Raw genomic sequence first — 20,314 nt, forward strand, 5'->3', positions numbered from 1 at the left:
CAAAAATCACATAAGACAATGCCACCTATTCCTATCAATGATAAAGTATGCAAATTCAAACTGTTTTTCAAATAATGATATACTAGCAGATGGGACGGAATACTCTAATGGAGAATGAAGCAAAAGCTCAGAGAGAAACTGTCTCTGGTATTCGTTTTCAAAGGACCAAGCCTATAACAAAAAAAGCTAAAGGAACACAATTGTAGCATCACAGAATAACAGAGAAAGAAGGCAATTTAGAAAATAAACTATTTTCATAACAGATTTTTGTGAGGCCATATGGAGCTAGGGTCAGTACCCTACATTCCAGTTAGAGCTTACTCCTCTTGAAGCATATGGAAAATTTATCTTAAGATAAAAGTGGTGGCTCACTCCTGTAATCCCAGCACTTTGGGAGATGGAGGTGGGCGGATCACTTGAAGTCAGGAGTTCCAGACCAGTCTGGCCAACATGGTGAAACCCCATGTCTACTAAAAATAAAAAAATTAGCCGGGCATAGTAGCATGCACACGCAGTCCCAGCTACTTGGGAGGCTGAAGCAGGAGAATCACTTGAACCTGGGAGGCAGAGGTTGCAGTGAGCTGACATCGCAACACTGCACTCCAGCCTGGGCAACAGAGTGAGACTCCCATCTCAAAAAGAAAAAAAAAAAGAAGTATAGAAAGTTGACATCTCAAAATGTAATCTTACATATTTACATAAATTATATTTCTCAAAGAAAAGCTCTCTCCTGTCTATATCTCATTCCATGTAAGTTTTCTGTGAGCTAAGAAGCTCCCCTTCAGATTGCCTGACCTCTAGTCAAGGTTCTTCATAGCCATCTAAATGTTGGATTTATTCTCTGTGTATTCTTACTAGTAGTGTTTTAGTTTAAGTATCTGGAAAATAGAGCCAGTAAGACTATCTGATGAATAGGTTTGTATAAATATTGTATTAATAATGCATGTCAATTGCCCAAGACATAAAAAGGTTTCCTTAAATGTTAGCTATTCTCCCCATTTTGTATGTTATGTCCTAACTAAACATTTTGTATGTTATGTCCTAACTCTCCCCATTTTGTATGTTATGTCCAACTGATACGGTTTGGCTCCGTGTCCCCACCCAAATCTCACCTTGAACTGTAATAACCCCCACGTGAAGTACAGGACCAGGTGGAGATAATTGAAACAGCATGGCAGTTTCTCTCATGTTGTTCTCATGATAGTGAGTTCTCAAGAGATCTGATGGTTTTACAAGGGGCACTTCTCTCTCCTGCTATCATGTGAAAAAGGACATGTTTGCTTCCCTTTCTGCCATAATTGTAAGTTTCCTGAGGCCTCCCTGGCCATGCAGAACTGTGAGTCAATTAAACCTCTTTTCTTTATAAATTACCCAGTCTTGGGTGTTTCTTCATAGCAGCATGAGAATGGACTAAATACACCAATTTTTACATTTTGTGAATCCCTGAAGACTGAAAGGTTTCCTTTTTTTTATAAAATTTCTACCTTCAGATCAAAGTTAGGTTTACATTATTTCTGTTGAGAAGACTTCTTCAAAGATTCCTGTGCAATCTAGAGACTCGGAAATCCCCCAAACTTCAGTAATTGCCACCATTCATTCAGTCTATAATAAAGTTAATACAAAAAGCTTGAGACAGCAAAATCTCATCCTCAAGCTTCCAGATCAGCAAAACTCCTTGCCTTTCCTGTTTTCACACTGGCAGCAGAAACTACAGATAAAGTGTAATTTTGAAAAATTGGCTCTAACTATGGTCCAACTTGACCTACAGTAGCCAAAAAGCTGTATCTAAAGGTCATATAATTAAAAATCATACTCCCTTCACAATCTAGCCTCAGACAATTGCTCCAACTATACTTCTCATTGCACCCCTGTCCCTCTCACAGTCCAAAAGCACCCCATTTACAAATTTCTTTGTTCCTCAAACACAATTTCAGCTTCCTGTCTACAAATGTTTGCTCACGCTCTTTCCTCCACCTGAAATGCCTAGTGTTCCTAATAACTTATCATTTAAGGTCCAGTTCTCTTCCCTTATCAAAAGCAGTATCTCACTCCTCTGATTTTTAATGTCATTTGATCTGTACTTATCTCACACTGTCTGGCAAGACAGCTATCTACATATGTCATCTTCCCTACTAGACTGAGGACAGATTAGTGTTTCTGCACTTTGATTTCACAATAATCAACACGACCTGAATAGTGACACTGTTAATTAAATTTGGCCTAAAGCTGCTTCCATTAGCAGTGAACTGCACCTCAGTATGGTAAAACTGCAACCTAACTTGAGTATATTCTTGTTCCGAGCAGCTAAGTTTTCTGCCAATCACAAGCTGCAAGCTGCTCAGACGTGTCCAAATAAGGCAAACGTGGACCCAAATGCAGACCTGTAATGAATCAGGCTATGTCTAGATGACACTTTTCTGTCTATAAATCCTGACTATCCACATTGCTGGGTGGAACTTTCCAAACCTTTACTCCTTTAGGGTGCTGCTCAATTCATAATTGTTTCTTTGCTCAAATTAACTGCCAAATTTAATTTGTCTAAAGTTTTATTTTAACAAGACTCAATATGTAATGCTAAAGAGTATATTAATTTCTATAAGACTAACAAAGCCTTTTTTTTGTTTTTTTTTGAGACAGGGTCTCGCTGTCACCAAGGCTGGAGTACAGTGGCATGACCTCAGCTCACTGCAACTTCCGCCTCCTGGACTCAAGTGATCCTCCCACTTCAGCCTTACAAGTAGCTCGGAATACAGGCATGTGCCACCATGCCCAAATAATTTTTATATTTTCAGTAGAGATGGGATTTCACTATGTCACCCAGGCTGGTCTCAAACTCCTGGACTCAAGCAATCTGCCCACCTCGGCCTCCCAAAGTGCTGGAATTACAGGCATGAGCCACGACACCTAGCCAAAACTAACAAAGCCTTGTTTGGTAGAGATCCAGCTTTAAAAATGCACAAGTGACAATATATCATTTTCAGATATATAAAAGTCACTAATTAAATCAAACAGGCCACCAAGATTCTTACTGACTTTAAACTTTTTTAACAAATCTTATGTATTCATACTATCACCCAATAAGATAGTTTGTGTTTAAATTCATTCATAAATTTAGAACTCAATAAAAGCTCAATTCCCAGACAAGTCCACAAAAGCCATGAGTTCACAGTATGCCTGATTTTAGTTATTTGCAGACCCAAACACTATGTATAATAACATTCAGAGGTCCAATTTTGGGCGGTAAGGTATACTGAGCCCCCTGCACATGTGCCAACAGAATCATGCATTCCTTCTTTCCTATTCTTCTCAACAACCCCACTACAAACTATGTGTGAAAAGGAAAACATACATTGCTAGTTTCACAGCACTGGTATCTAAAGCTAGGGAAGCAGCTAATAAATGGGAGAAAGGAGGGCTCTAAAATGAAGATAGAGGATGGCACTGAGGAGCCAAGAGTCTATCAAGACAACTCCTGCTCCTTTAAGGGTTCCCTCTCCAGCCTCATCTTTCCTTACTCCCATTAACACTTTGCATTCTACCACACAAAACTATTCAGTTTCCACAAACACACCATAAAGTGCTTTTTTGTCCCATGTCACTGCTTATCATCTGCAAATCACCATTTATCCTTAAAGTTCCTGTTACCTCGTCTGTGAAGTCTTTACTAACCTCCTTCAAAGTTACTCTTTCCTATTTGATCTTTATGTAAAAAGTTATTATGCATTTACCTCAATATATTACAATCAATTATCAGTTTGCACATTTTACACTATTAGATCTCAGGCTCTTTTTAAGGTAAGAATCAAGTGTCACTCTTTTTTTTTTTTTTTTTTTGAGACGGAGTTCCATACTTGTTGCTCAGGCTGCGGGGGTTTCTCCATGTTGGTCAGGCTGGTCTCGAACTCCTGACCTCAGGTTATCCACCCACCTTGGCCTCCCAAAGTGCTGGGATTACAGGCGTGAGCCACTGTGCCCGGCCCACTCATCTTTATAATATTTTCTGGACTGTCACCATTTTACCTTAGCACTCCAAAAAATATATATATATTTTATGTTGGCAAAAATCTACCTTTAAACAATTGCTTGCTGGCTGGATGTGGTGGCTAATGTCTGTAATCTCAGCACTGTGGGAGGCTGAGATGGGTGGATCACCTGAGGTCAGGAGTTTGAGACCAGCCTGGCCAACATGGTGAAACTCCGTCTCTACTAAAATACAAAACTGGCCACGCGTGGTGGCACATGTCTGTAATCCCAGCTACTTGGGAGGCTAAGGCAGGAGAATCGCTTGAACCCAGGAGGCAGAGGTTGCAGTGAGCCTAAATCGTGCCATTGCACTCCAGCCTGGACAACAAGAGCAAATCTCCATCTCAAAAAAAAAAAAAAAAAAGATATTATGGAAACATACAATGACACTATTCTTTGTGGACAAAACAACTTATTCACAGTCATGCAATTATTTGTTACCTTCTTCATATATCTAAGACTATTCTGAAAATGTAAAAAATATACACTAGATCAGATTAAGTGGTTCATCCAGCTGAAAGAATGTCTGACCCAAATAATTCCAGTTATCCATCACCAAACTATGCCCAGTAATCCTGGAGATTGCCATCAAGTAGCATTTTTCTCCTGCACAATTCCACTTCAACATTACACAGAGGTAGCAGAGTTGTATTCCATGTCAGCTTCAAAAGATTAAAAACTCAAATATCTTTGGTTTTCCTTAATATAAACATGTTTCTTCATACCATATACAAAAAGTCAACTCCAAATTGATCAATCTTAAATCTAAGAGCTAAAATTTCTTCCTAAAACTCTTAGAAGGAAACAGGTGTAAATGTGCATAACCTTGAATCAGCCAAAGATTTCTTAGATAAATCAAAAGCACAATCAAAAAAATCAGAGGCTGGGTGAGAATGTGATGGCTCACATCTGTAATTCCAGCATTTGGGGAGGCTGACGTGGGTGGATCGCTTGAAGTCAGGAGTTCAAGACCAGCCTGCCCAACATGGTAAAACCCCATCTCTACTAAAAATACAAAAACTTGGCTAGCATGGTAGCATACGCCTGTAGTCCCATCTACTCGGAAGGCTAAGGCAGGAGGATCACTTGAACTCGGGAGGCAAAGTTGCAATGAGCCAAGATTGCACCACAGCACTCTAGCCTGGGTGACAAAACAAGACTCTGTCTGAAAAAAATAAAAAAAACCCTGAAAAATTAGATTTGAAAATTTAAAACTTTTGTATATTAAAAGACATTTTATCAAGAAAGTGACAAGCCAAGCCACAGAATGGGGAAAAAAATTACAACTCATATAAAGATCTAGTATGTGAAGTATGTTAAGTACTCTTCTGGTATCCAGAATACATAAAGACCAAATTTTAAAACAGGCAAAATATCTTGAATAGATATTTTCCCAAAGATATACAAATAGTCAATAACCACATAAAGAAATGCTAAACAGCATTAACCATTAGGGAAATGGAAACCAAAATCACAATGACATAACACTTCACACCCACTAGGATGACTATTTTTTAAAAATCAAAAAACAAAAATCCTGAAAATAACAAGTTTGGCAAGAAAATAGAGGAGAAATAGGAACCTTCATACACTGCTAATGGGAATGTAAAACGGTGTCACTGCTGTGGAAAACAGTTTGGTAGTTCCTCAAAAAGTTAAACAGAATCACCATATAAACCAGTAATTTTACTCCTAGATATATACCTAAGGGAACTGAAAATAATGTTCACATGAAAACTTGTATATGAATGTTCATAGCAGTATCATTCGTCATAGCCCAAATGGCTAAACAACCCAAGTGTCCACCAACTAATGAAAATATAAATGAAATGTGGATATCTATACAAGGGAGTATTATTCACCTATAAAAATGAATAAAGTACTGATATGTGCTGCAAGGATAAACCTTTAAAACATTATAACTGAAAGAAGCCAGGAACAAAAGGCTACATATTGTATGATTCCATTAATATGAAATATGCAGAACAGAAAAATTCATAGACAGAAAGTAGATTAATGGTTGCAGGGGGGCAGAGGACAGCTTAGGAGTGACTGTTAACAGATACAGGATCTCTTTCTTGGGTGATGGAAAATGTTCTAGAATTACATAATGGGGATGGTTGCACACAACACTGTGAACGTACTAAATAACACTGAATTCTCTACTTCAAAACTGAATTTTATGTTATGTAGATTATGTCTCAATTTTCAAATTGCCAAAAAAATGTGTACTCTAGCCGGGCGCGGTGGCTCAAGCCTGTAATCCCAGCACTTTGGGAGGCCGAGACGGGCGGATCACGAGGTCAGGAGATCGAGACCATCCTGGCTAACACGGTGAAACCCCGTCTCTACTAAAAAATACAAAAAACTAGCCAGGCATGGTGGCAGGCGCCTGTAGTCCCAGCTACTCGGGAGGCTGAGGCAGGAGAATGGCGTGAACCCGGGAGGCGGAGCTTGCAGTGAGCTGAGATCCGGCCACTGCACTCCAGCCTGGGCGACAGAGCGAGACTCCCTCTCAAAAAAAAAAAAAAAAAGTGTACTCTAAAAGGGAAAAAAACAAAAATAAAAAATTGCAAAAAAAGAAAATTATGTGTGTGAGGCCAGGCGTGGTGGCTCACGCCTGTAATCCCAGCACTTTAGGAGGCCGAGGTGGGCGGATCACGAGGTCAGGAGTTCAAGACCAGCCTGACCAACATGGTGAAACTCTGTCTCTACTAAAAATACAAAAATTAGCTGAGCCTGGTGGCTCGCACTTGTAATCCCAGCTACTTGGGAGGCTGAGACAGGAGAATCACTTGAACCTGGGAGGCGGAGGCTGCAGGAGCCGAGATCACGCCATTGCACTCCAGCCTGGGCAACAGAGTAAGAATCTGTCTCAAAAATAAATAAATAAATAAAAATAAAATAAAATAAAAAAGTATGTGTGTGGTGTGTATGTGTGTATATGTACACACAGCTAACCCTCCATATCAAATGGTTCCATTATCATGGATTCAATCACGAATTGAAAATATACCAAAAAAAGCATCTCTACTGAACATATGCAGACTTTTTTCCTTGTCATTATTCCCTAAACAATACAGTATAACAACTATTCACGTAGCACTTACATTGTATTAGGTATTATAAGTAACCTAGAGATGATTTAAAGTATTCAGAGAATGTGCATAGGTTATATGCAAACAATGCCATTTTACATCAGGGATTTGAGCACCCTTAGATTTTCTTATCTGTGGGAGGTCCTGGAATCAATTCCCTATAGATACTGAAGGACAACTGCATACATTTATCACCTCTCCTCAAAATCTCCTCTTTATTTTAGCTTTGGATTAGTTAAATGCTAATGTTTCAAATTATTCAATACAGTGCATGAGTCAGATTTCTGCAAACAATTGTTTGAAGTATATCAAAAAGACTTGCCAATTCTCTGCAGTGTGAATACCACCCGCTATTTACTTTTTGCGGCATACTTAGATTACATTAAAATTTTTGCATATAAGATGTATTTAAAATATGGCACGCATTCCTATTTCTTAAACATCCACAAGATAACTATTACCAGCACATAAAATTTTAAGTGCACATACACACAACCCCAAAGATGACCCTTGATCTCAGAGCTTATAGTCACGTGGGATCTATAATCAGAAGAAACATGTACATTAAAATATGACAATTGGGTATATTCTGTGAAGTCACTTGCAGAGTATATCTGCAATCTTTAGTAAGGAAATAAGCTTTGGAAAGCATGTCCAACTTCCTCAACCACTTCTTGGAAAAACTGCCCCCTGATTAAGACTTGGGTCCCTAGGATGCTTTCAAGTAATAACTTTATGGCTATAAATACCAGCACCATTCCCCTAACCACTGCTAAAAATTTCATGTATTCAGATGAAACTTTCAGCAATTCTCACTGGCCCCTGGAATCAACTTACTGATTAAGTAATCTAGATTAAGTGATCCTATTTTTACCACCATCGCTACCACTCCCTAACCTTTGCCTCATATCTCATACAGCTTTCTTCTAAAACAGACACTTCTTTTCTTTTATATTTTGATATCATCTGTTAAGTGTGCTTTATCCCTTCTTATATCAAAAATGAGTTTACTGTACAGTTATACTCTAGGAGGCACCTTTTGCACAAAAAGATGTGATAGGCACCTTCTGGAGTTGTACAAGGAAGCAGCTTTGATAAACTCTTCAGATCTATTTCTGGTCCTCTGTTAAATTCTTAAAAATTACATTCCTAATTTCAAGAATATGTCCTCAAAAATGTGCATTTTAATATAGCGTTCAAATGGAGCAGCTACAAAAATTTTGAAGTAACAATGTTTTTGGAAGACACTACCTTGCATCTAAAGAAAACTAAACCTCTTAATGCCTCATGAGTTCCATGAAACACAGTAATTTCTTATGTTTTTAATCAATGTTACTGACTTTATATACAAATCTGTAACCAGGCAATTTCCACAGTCACCATAAAAAATATCCTTAAATGTCTACTGGTATAGATTTTTATGTCCATAAATTGTTCATGGAATAGTCTGAGCTATGAAGGGAGGTTAGGATTATAATCATTTGATATTTACTAGGCAACCCCATGGGGTTGCTGACTAGGTACCTGAAGAAGAGAGAAAGAACAATACAGAAAACAATCCCTGTTCTACAGAGGAAATGTGCATAAACTCAAAATATATAAAAGCAAGAGAGCAACTACAGTTTAACAATATTTGAAACTTTATAAATGGTGAGAATAATATTGGACTGACAGGACCGGGGGAGTTATTCAGTGATGTTTTTATGAAAGTGGTTACTTTAAATGTGAATATTAATGGGAGCAAGGTAAAGAAAGTTTAAAAGAGGCTGAGCATAGTGATTCACACTTATAATCCCAGTACTTGGGGAGGCCAAGGTCAGAAGTCGAGACCCGCCTAGGCAAGAGACCCCTTTCTCTTTAGCAGGGCATGGTGGCACACACCTGTAGTCCTATCTACTCAGGAGGCTGAGGCAAGAGAACCCCTTCGGCCCAAGAGTTCAGAGTTACAGTAAGCCATAATCATGACCCTACACTCCAGTTTGGGTGACAGAGCAAGACCCTGTCTTTAGTCCAAGGAATCGTAAGTGCAAAGGCTAATGGTTTGGTAGTCAAGAACTTTTGGCACAACTGATACCTAACCTGCCTGGCTTTCACAAAAAAAGATAGTTTTGACATTAACAAAAAAAAAGGGGGGGGGGGACAAATAATCAAGAGTTCCAATTAATAACTAATTTTTAAGGTCTTTGGGGAAAAAATTTTAAATATTAGTGTTAGACTTTTTTGCCCCAGCAGTTTCCAAGTCATACTGAACACTCCTTCCAATCTAGTTATGGACATAAAGTGGACATAGGGATTATGATATTACATCTCTTGCTTGAAATCTTCCAAAAGTTGGGGCACTGTTACCTACAAAATCAAATCCAAAATCACTCTGAGAATTCAAAGGATCCCTTAAATCTAGTTCCTCTTTGAGTACTCTTTTGTCCCCTCTAACACACACTCATCCCTAAAGGCGCAATTTTTTTAGTCTCAGAACCTTTACACTTTAAAATTGAGTAACCAAGAGCTTTCATGTGGGGCTTCTCTATCAATATTTACTGTTAGAAACTGAAACTGAGAAATTTATCAACACTAATTCATGTGAAAAATAACAGTATTTTCAAAACAGCACCCCACAATTTAGAAGAATGGCATTGTTTCACATTTTTGCAAAACTCTATTTTGTGGCTTAATAGGAAATAGTTGAATTCTCATTATCTGCTACTACATTCAAACTGTTGCAATATCACACATCACATAGCCTCTGGAAAACTCCACTGTACAGTGGCGAAAGAATAAAAATAGAAAAGGCAAATAATATCTTAGTACATGAAAATAGTTTTTAACTCACAAACTTGCCGAAATGGTCTTGAGAACCCCCAGAAGTCCCCAGATCACACCTTAAGAACCACTGCCAACAAAGGAGAAAGGCAATACAATGCAGCAAAGACAGTCTTTTCAACAAATAGTACTGCACAACTCCACATCCACAGGCAAAAAAAAAAAAAAAAAAAATGAATCTGGAGACAGACATTACACTCACAAAAATTAACTCAAAATGGATCACAGACCTAAATGTAAAATGCAGAATTATAAAGCTCCCAGATGGTGACACAGAAGACAATCTAGATGACCTTGCATTTGTTGATGACTTTTTAAACACAATGATGAAGGCATGACCCATGAAAGAAAGAACTGCTAAACTGGACTTCATTAAGATTAAAATTTTCTGCTCTGTGAAAGGCATTGTCAAGAGAATGAAAAAGACAAGGCACAGACTGGGAGAAAATATTTGCAAAAGATACATTTGATAGCCAGGCTTGGTAGCTCATGCCTGTAATCCCAACACTTTGGGAGGCTGAAGCAGGCAGATCACCTGAGGTCAGGAGTTCAAGACCAGCCTGGCTAATATGGTGAAACCCCATCTCTACTAAAAATACAAAAATTAGCCGGGCATGATGGTGGGCATCTGTAATCCCAGCTACTCGGGAAGCTGAGGCAGAAGAATCACTTGAATCCCTGGGAGACAGAGCTTACAATGAGATGAGATGGCGCCACTGCACTCTAGCCTAGGTGACAGAGCAAGACACTATCTCAAAAAAAAAAAAAAAAAGATACATCTGATAAAGGACTGTTATTCAAAATATACAACTCTCAAAACTCAACAATAAGAAAACAAAGAACCTGACTTTAAGAGCAGGACAAAGACCTTAGCGGACACCTCACTAAAGAAGATATAAAGATGGCAACTAAGCATATGAAAAGATGTCACATAATCAGGAAAAGGCAAATTAAAACAATACCACTACACACCTATTAGAATGGCCAAAACCCGTAACAGTGACAATATCAAATGCTGGTAAGAATGTGAACAGAAACTCCCATTCATTACTGGTATGAATATAAAATGGTACCATCACTTTGAAAGACAGTTTGGAGGTTTCTTGCAAAACTAAAGGTACTCTTACCATATGATCCAGCAACTGTGTTCCTTGGTATTTATCCAAACGAACTGAAAATTTATGTCCACACAAAAGACACACACACACAGATGTTTGATGTTTATAGCAGCTTTATTCACAATTGCCAGAACTAGGAAGCAACCAAGATGTCCTTCACTAAGTAAATGGACAAGTAAACCCTGGTATATCCAGATAATAAATAGAGTAGTCAAGTGCAAAAAAAAAAAAAAAAAAGGCTGTCAAACCATGAAAAGCCATTGAGGAAATCGTAAATGCGTATTAGTACGTGAAAAAAGAAAATCTGAAAAGGCTATAGACTGCATGATTTCAACTACGACATTCTTGAAAAGGCAAAACTATAGAGACAGTTAATAAAAAATAGCAGTTGCCAGCGGTTGGGGAAGAGGAGGGATGGCTAGGGGGAGCATAGAGTATTTCAGGGCAGATAAACATTGTACCACTACAATAGTGGATATGTGCCATACAATTGTCCAAACTCACAGAACATACAAACACCAAGAGTAAACCTTGGCCTGGCGTAGTGGCTCACGCCTGTAATCCCAACACTTTGGGAAGCCAAGGTGGGTGGATCACCTGAGGTCAGGAATTCGAGACCTGCCTGGCCAACATGGTGAAACCCCATCTCTATCAAAAATATAAAAATTTAGCTGGGCATAGTGGCGGGCACCTGTAATCCCAAATACTTGGGAGGCTGAGCCAGGAGAATCCCTTGAATCTGGAAGGCGAAGGTTGCAGTGCGCCGAGATCGTACCACTGCACTCCAGCCTGGGCAACAAGAGCGAAACTCCGTCTCAAAAAAAAAAAAAAAAGTGACCCCTAATGTAAACTATGGACTTTGGGTAAAGATGTGTGAATGTACATCCATCAATTTTAACAAATGTACCACTTTCGTGGGGGATATAATATATCTTGATAATAACTTGAGAAATCCTTAATTTTCTGATAATCTGATAAATCACAACTCTGAACATAATTTTTAATACGAAGGCTTAGGTTTGCCGAGATTCTCTTTTAAAGAACTATCTAACTGCCCAAAATGACTCTCCATAAAAAGAACCATATACACAGTGAACATACAAAATTCTAAAAGGTCAAGTCCAAAATTTTGATTCTCTAGCGAAACGTATAAAGCAGTTAAACTAGCAACATACTAAGACAGAACACAAAGTAACGGAAATGCCACTTTAGCTACCAAAAGAACAGGAAGAGCAAATAGTAAGCCTTTACTTTGAAAGTCTAAGGCTACTACTTCCTGGTAGGGCTCTAACCTCTTGCCAAGAAGCCTGTAAGTCTATTTTTCTTACTTTTTTTTTTATTATTATACTTTAAGTTCTAGGGTACATGTGCATAATGTGCAGATTTGTTACATATGTATACTTGTGCCATGTTGGTGTGCTGCACCCATCAACTCGTCAGCACCCATCAATTCGTCATTTATATCAGGTATAACTCCCAGTGCAATCCGTCCCCCCTCCCCCCTCCCCATGATAGGCCCCGGTGTGTGATGTTCCCCTTCCTGAGTCCAGGTGATCTCATTGTTCAGTTCCCACCTATGAGTGAGAACATGCGATGTTTGGTTTTCTGTTCTTGTGATAGTTTGCTAAGAATGATGGTTTCCAGCTGCATCCATGTCCCTACAAAGGATGCAAACTCATTCCTTTTTTTATGGCTGCATAATATTCCATGGTGTATATGTGCCACATTTTCTTAATCCAGTCTGTCACAGATGGACATTTGGGTTGATTCCAAGTCTTTGCTATTGTGAATAGTGCCGCAATAAACATACGTGTGCATGTGTCTTTATAGCAGCATGATTTATAATCCTTTGGGTATATACCCAGTAGTGGGATGGCTGGGTCATATGGTACATCTAGTTCTAGATCCTTGAGGAATCGCCATACTGTTTTCCATAATGGTTGAACTAGTTTACAATCCCAATCAACAGTGTAAAAGTGTTCCTATTTCTCCACATCCTCTCCAGCACCTGTTGTTTCCTGACTTTTTAATGATTGCCATTCTAACTGGTGTGAGATGGTATCTCATTGTGGTTTTGATTTGCATTTCTCTGATGGCGAGTGATGATGAGCATTTTTTCATGTGTCTGTTGGCTGTATGAATGTCTTCTTTTGAGAAATGTCTGTTCATATCCTTTGCCCACTTTTTGATGGGGTTGTTTTTATCTTGTAAATTTGTTTGAGTTCTTTGTAGGTTCTGGATATCAGCCCTTTGTCAGATGAGTAGATTGCAATAATTTTCTCCCATAAGTGAGAAATCATGAAATTAAGCATTTTAGAGCTGAAGAAAACAAAGGAGAAACAACTATGTCTACGGTGAACTTTCACATTAACTATTCTAAACGATCATCATGGCCAAATAAATTTACTTAAATGAAAGCGATTCTGATTATTAAAATATATTATTTTTAAACAATTAGTGTATTTTAAAACATCAAAGTAAATGTTTCATGTCTCACAAAGCATATGAAAGAAAAACGCCAATCACTTCTTATGAAGTGTTTCACTTCTCACCTGCCATAGTAACTTTAAATTCAAAGACACCTTTAAAAATTATCCAGATATATAAAATACTTAGTAAACATAAAAAAGGTATAGATGCCCAAAGTCTAATATTATTTCTTAACATAGCAAATAAATCCATCAGTGAACAATAATTACAAAAGTATTTCAGAATTCATTTGCTAATTACGAATAAGCGGTTACAAAAAAAGGTGAATATTAAGTTCTCTTTAGAGTTTCTCTTTTAAAACACATATGATTCAGAAACAACTAGATATGTCTGGGAGGAAAAAGGATCCATTTGTGAATTTTACTATATACCTCAGGCATTCTGTTCCGCCATGGCGACAGAAAAAATAAAAATAAATAAAATGCCTCAGGCATTTGACATGTATAATCAAATCTTACTCATTACTACCACTTTGATAACTCTATTACTATTTTCTGTATTGCAAAACTACTAAAAGACTAGTAAGGATAATGAAAATATAAATCATATGACAAATTCTTATAGGAAAGAATACGGTGCCCAGACATTAATTACACAATAACTGTCTTTTTAAAACCAGATCCTTTTGAAAAAAAAAGTCCCAGTTACCTTACTTAATAAGACATATCCTGGGACAGATCTTCTACTTTATTTCTTCCTTATATGCATCTTCTTAGAAACCACATCCTAGTTACCAGATCCTTCTTGACAATACGCAAACTAAGCACCCATGATATTAACTGAAACATTAAAAACCATTTGTGCTTTAAAAGAGAATTAATTCAGGTACAGTTTGGTATGTTATATACATTTTTAATGTAGTTACACAAACCCCTAGACCAAATACAAATTCCACCTTCTACATAAGCAAAATATTCAAATCTTTTTAAAAACTTATTTCCAATTTCTAGATTCAGTTCACAACATACAAATAACCATTCTGTATCTACCATAGAGATATGTTGATAATGGATGCTTAGTAAGAACTTGATCTTGATTTTGTTTTAGAAAAGATAAGGCAGTGGTTGAAATAAAATGTCCCTGTAAATTAACTGGGAAAAATATGAATTAAAAAACAGAGACATACAGGATATGGTGACTCACACCTATAATCCTGGCACTTTAGGAGGCTCAGCTGGTAGAGAGGATCTTTGAGCCCCGGAGTTTGAGATCTGTCTGAGCAACATAAGGAGACCCTGTCTATATAAAAATTAAAAATCAGCTGCGCGTGGTAGCAGGTGCCTACGGTCCTGGCTACTCAGGAAGATTGTCTAAACCTGGGAAGTCAAGGCTGCAGTGAGATGTGATTGCACCACTGCACTCCAGCCTGGGCAATAGGGTGAGACCCACCTCATTTAAAAAAAAAAAAAAAAAAAAAGGAGACATTACAGCCTTTAGTACAAATATTACATTTCAGTGAAATATGTCAAAATATAAACGTCCAAGGATAGTAAATAAGAATAAAGAAAATTAAGAATTCATATCAAAAAACAGGGTAAGGGACAGGCATGCTGGCTCACACCCATAATCCCAGCATGCTGGGAGGCTGAGGCAGGAGGATTACTTGAGCCCAGGAGTTCAAGACCAGCCTGGGCCACATAGGGAGACCCTCATCTCTTCAAAAATAAAAAGTTTCTTTAACCAGGCGTAGTGGCACATGCCTGTAGTCCCAGCTACTTGGGAGACTGAGGTGGGAGGATCTCTTGAGCCTGAGGAGGATGAGGCTGCAGTGAGCTGTGATCCTGCCACTGCACACCAGTGACAGAGCAAGACCCTGTATCAAAAAAAAGGGGGTGGGTTAAGACTAAAGATCGTAAGATCAGATAAAAATGATTTATATATTAAGAAGTTATAAATTAAAAATTGTGGGCCAGGCACGGTGGCTCACATCTGTAATCTCAGCCCTTTCGGAGGCAGAGGCGGGAGGATCACAAGAGACCCAGACCATCCTGGCCAACATGGTGAAACCCTGTCTCTACTAAAAATACAAAAATTAGCTGGGTGTGGTGGCGTGCGCCTGTAGTCCCAGCTACTCAAGAGGCTGAGGCAGGAGAATTGCATGAACGTGGGAGGCGGAGGTTGCAGTGAGTCAAGATTGCACCACTGCACCCGAGCCGGGGGACAGAGCGATGACTCCAAGACTCCGTCTCAAAAAAAAAAAAAAAAAGAAAGAAAAAAATGTTTTCTATCCTGCAATCATTATGGTTCTTTTAAGCATTTTATACTGCTAAACGGAATTAGAAGCTACTTTCTATGTATATGAATTGCCCCCACCTGCAGCTGTGAGACAGGATTAAACGAGATGATGAGAAAGTGCCTGGAAAACTGAAGTCCTTCAAATATAAGGGCTGCTATGTCTCTACCTTGATTATGGCTACTAAAGGCCTAAAATTAAATGGAAATCATGTTTATTTTTACAAACATATTCCAAGTTCGACAACGCTTTCACACTAGGGATGCTAGTCAACGTTATTATCCATTAACACCTACAGTATAAGCAAAGCAAAAAAATCTTTCTTCAATAAGTATATAACGTAGTATGAATTAAGCCATAATTCATGGATTATTAATAATCACTTCCTAATATGGAAAGATCTTGGCGAGAAACTGCACAGAAACCACCTCCACACTCTAAGGGCTCACAGGAAAACCAACAGTCCTAAGCATATTTTTTGTTAAATGCTGCCATTTTAAAATGAAATCATTTTCATTAGATTCATATAAATAAGCATCAGTTGCTAGAGGCATTAAAAGGTGCACATAAACTAAGCTTTCACTATAAAGAAAAATTCCTAAAAGACGAAAAAGTACTTGAAATGACAGGTTTCTGTATTAAAGCCTAAAGTTCATGATGTCAACACCATGAACTGTCTGTAGAAGACTTTTAAATTTTCTCAAAGCATGTTAGCGTGTGCAAGGAAGGTATTTGTTTAGTAAACCACTCACTGGTCAGACTTTACCTAAGATAAAGGTATTTTATTAGTGAGAACTGATTACAGGACATTTTAAACAACAATGTAAGGAAAATAGTATTCCAGTATTTTAAAACTGCATTGAAAAGAAACAGAAGTACACACGTATTTTTAAATCAAATACTACCAGGTATACTCAAGGTCCAAAAGGTGAGAGCTTGTAAAAACAGAAGTGGAAGAGAAAAAGAACGACAAATGCAAGATTATCCTCCAAACCTAATCCCAGTTAGCATCTGCAGTAGTGGTTAAAAAAAGAGAAATAGCTAATAACATTTATGAAACCACATGCAAATAGCACTCTTCCAACCTTACCTATTTTCTCTCTTTTTGGCAACGCGTTAAAAGAACCACTGCTACATTTGAAATAAGACACAAACCTTTATAAAAAAACTTTTAAAAGACTTATCGATTCTTATTTTGAAAGAGGAAAATAGTTCACACAGTCACAAGTAGTTTCTTCATACTCCCATACCAAAAAAAAAAAAAAAAACCCACCAAAAACAACTAACAGAAGAATTAACACAGTGTCAGGGCAAACTGTAAGATTTGGTAGGGCAAATCAAGTAGTCATTTGAAGAGCCTAAATAGTAGAAACGTCTACTACACATATCAGATAATCAAAAAATCACATATGGCTTTACGATGCACTTTAAAAAGTTTCCTGTTTATAAGTGTTACCATTTAAATATATTCTCCATTCTCTAAGACAAACAAGGACTGAGAGTTTAAAAGCAGCTTGAACGCATATCTGAAAGAACCAAGCACTAATGCTTTTTATTTAAAACTTTTTTCCACAGTGGAGCAACAATCACAACGAATAATGGGCTTCTGTGCAGCAAAAACTTGTTCTAACAGCATTCATGAGCACAGTAACTTGGAAGAATTTACATTTCGTACATTTTTTTTTTTTAAGTGCAAACTTTACGGCCAAAGTCCAAATGAGAAATTAAAACAGGCTTCCAGACAGTGAATTATCTTTCAGGGCATGCTCACTCTTGCTTCAAACAGTAAAGCAAAGTAACTTTCATGTATGATGAAAGTCAGACTAATGTGTGTAGTCATTTAAAAAGGTAACTTATTTATCGTGACTATTTCCCTATTTTTCCCTGAAAAGTTTCAAGTCTAAGCTCCATTGGCTTGAGTGATCCAATGAGCTTTGTACCCCGAGGTAAAAGAGCGCAAAAAAAAAGGAGGATATTACAGGTGACTTCCTGATTAGAAAAAAGTTGCGAGGAGTCAGCTCTACTAATTGTATCTACGTTAGCGAATGGACGAATACTGTGTCGTGTAAAAGAAGCTGGTTCCTCAAAAGGTAACTGGCATAATTAAAACGTATCCAAACTCAAGCATCATCAAACATCATTTTGCCAATGTTTTTTAAGGGATGTATGTTATTTGTAAGTAAATTTATTAATCCATTTGGAATTCCAACAGTCTACGCTTAACACTCAAGCTTCTGAATTCAGGCCGCCAGAGTTAACAGTTCCGAGAACTGATAAGAGTATCAGCAAAAAGCCTTTTTCCAGTTCCCCATTTGAAAAGGTGGGGGGCAGAGCTGACAGTCACAAACTCACCCCAGTCAAAAGTATGGACAACACAATGATTAAATTCCACCAGAGGCAAATAAAAATCCCAACTTTCCAGAAAGCTTTCCCTACACCAAATTGAATCCTTTTACTTTCAATCTCACAAAGAAGGTAATCTGAAATAAAAGTCGGGTAAGTGGGTATGGTATTTAAAATAAAATGAGTCAAAAAAACTACACTGAAGCTACTAGAGAGGCGATGAAAGGTAACCCAAACGCGGGAGGGAAAGTGGACGAGAAAGCCAGGAACGGATGGGAGAAGCAGCTAGTGGAGCAAAGGAAGTGAGGGATCCCTTCAAGGGAGGCAGCCCGGAGGGCTCACAGGGATCTGGGTGCAAGGAACCAGGCGTTTGCGGAAACCCGAAGAAGGCTGATGAAGAAACAATGGGGCTGGGCAGACGCTCAGACGAGGGCGACAAGGCGGCACCGGACGGGTGGGAAGGGAGAGCAGAAGGCTGCAGTGGAGACGGGTAGCGGGTGAGAAGCCAGGTGGGGAGGCAAGTTGGTTGGGTATGATGGGTGTGGTAGCGCACCGGACAGGAGGGGAGGGTCCCCTAGGAATAGGGAGGGGACTGGCTTGTCAGATTTTGAGACGGGGAGCGGAGGCCGTGAAGGCAGGTGTGATGGAAGCAAAAGAACACAGCCCAACGGGCACAGGACCCGCCGTGCCAGAGAAGACGCAGGGAGGGAAGAGGCAGCAGACGGGGGAAAGAAAAGAGAGGGAGAGAAGGACGCGGGTCGCGCGGGCGCCTGGGAGGGGGGCCGCGGTCGGCTTCACTCACAGTCCAGGTGCTTTTTCTTGGGCCCCATGATCTCGTGGGTCGTGGCCTTGCATACTGTCTTGGATACGGCAGAGCCCGTGACACTGTGCTGGGCGGCAGTGATTCGGTCCGTCAGGCTCTGGCCGGACATCTCTGCAGTTCCTCCACCACCCCACCCGCTCAGCAGCCGGCGGGGACTGGGACCCCCAAGAGCCGGAGGGTCCCCACCCCCCACCGCACCCCCTACCCCCACCGGCTCCTTCCCCGCCTGCCGGCCTGGGGCGCGGTTCGGGGCCGCGCGCTGCCACCCAGTCCAGAGAGAACCGGCTTGTATCACCCGCGGAGTCGGACAAGATGTCGGGCACTCCCTTGCCCCCGCCTCAGTTCAGCCCACCCCTTCCCTGGTCAGCTGGAGCCGGGCAGGGTAAGAGGGACAGGCAGCCGCAGGAAAATGGCGGCGCCAGGCTCCTCCTCGGAGCTTTCCGGGCTGCCCCCGGGTCACGTGACTCGGACACCGCCCCTCCTCCCTTCTCCCGCCCCTTTCCCCTTCCCTTTCCTCTTCGACGCCCGCCCTCCCTCGCTCAACGAGGGAAGAGCGGGGCGGCACCCGCGCGTTACGTGATGGAACTCGCCAGGCGGGCGCAACAGGAGGCCCGCCCGAGGGGAGTGCGCAGCCGGCGCGTCACGTGACTCTCCCTGCCAACAGGTCGCCTGAGGCTCGGCCCGCGGGGGGGTCACAGACGGGGGGCGGGGCGGGAGAGGAATGGCGAGGGCGGCGTGCTGGGGGCGGGGCGGCAGGCTTCTCCACTTACCCCCAACTCAAGTGTGCCCTCGTGTCTGTGGTTGAAACCAACAGCTTGACAAAGGAGGTGCAACTGCCGTCACAGCTTCCCCTGAAGTCGAGGGTATTAGGCCTCTGGCTCCCCGAGCTTTCCTAGCAGAGTCAAGAATGTATTTCGAGACGCCTCCCAAAGCCGCCCTCCTGGCTTAAAGGAGGTTCCAGCCGGCCTATTTTCTGAACCTGCCAGCAGGCCTCTCTCTACCGTGGAACTATTGAAGCTCTCCTTATTTACTTACCCCAGAAAGGTTTTTTTCCCCCTCTTTCCTTGAGAGGCTTGGAAATGTCACCTGGTTTTGTTTATCTCTACTCCGAAAACCCGACACGTTGCTGCCATTCTAAATTTAGATACTAGCTGGCCCCTATTCATTCTCTAGGGTGTGTGGAATAGGACAGGAAACACATAGCTTCACTGGAATTTGAAAAGGGAAGTAGTAGGATGATGTCAACAGCGATTAGCTTGACCCTACATGGCTGACTGCTGTGGTGATTAAAGGTCCAGACCATAGAAGGAAGTGAGAGGGCGGTAAATGGAGAAGTCCCATTCAAATAGTCCAGACATCACTGCCT

At 40.1% G+C, this 20,314-nt stretch overlaps 1 protein-coding gene across 18 annotated transcripts in view; it reads right to left on the bottom strand.

Annotated features, from left to right (window-relative positions):
• The window catches only part of PICALM (phosphatidylinositol binding clathrin assembly protein), a 119,659-nt gene extending 100,062 nt beyond the window's left edge, over positions 1–19,597 (bottom strand). For 15 of the 18 annotated variants that reach the window (XM_033204517.1, XM_033204519.1, XM_033204514.1 and 12 more), the window contains exon 1: positions 18,928–19,057. In XM_033204517.1, the coding sequence (XP_033060408.1) occupies positions 18,928–19,057 (130 nt within the window). Of the gene's footprint in view, positions 1–18,927 lie in introns of all 18 variants that reach the window. The other 3 variants (XM_033204518.1, XM_033204510.1, XM_033204503.1) reach the window with 2 other exon arrangements.
• Between the last annotated feature and the right edge of the window lie 717 nt (positions 19,598–20,314).

This window comes from Trachypithecus francoisi, unplaced genomic scaffold (genome assembly GCF_009764315.1).
Source record: "Trachypithecus francoisi isolate TF-2019V2 unplaced genomic scaffold, Tfra_2.0 Lachesis_group8, whole genome shotgun sequence".
Lineage (NCBI taxonomy): Eukaryota > Metazoa > Chordata > Mammalia > Primates > Cercopithecidae > Trachypithecus > Trachypithecus francoisi.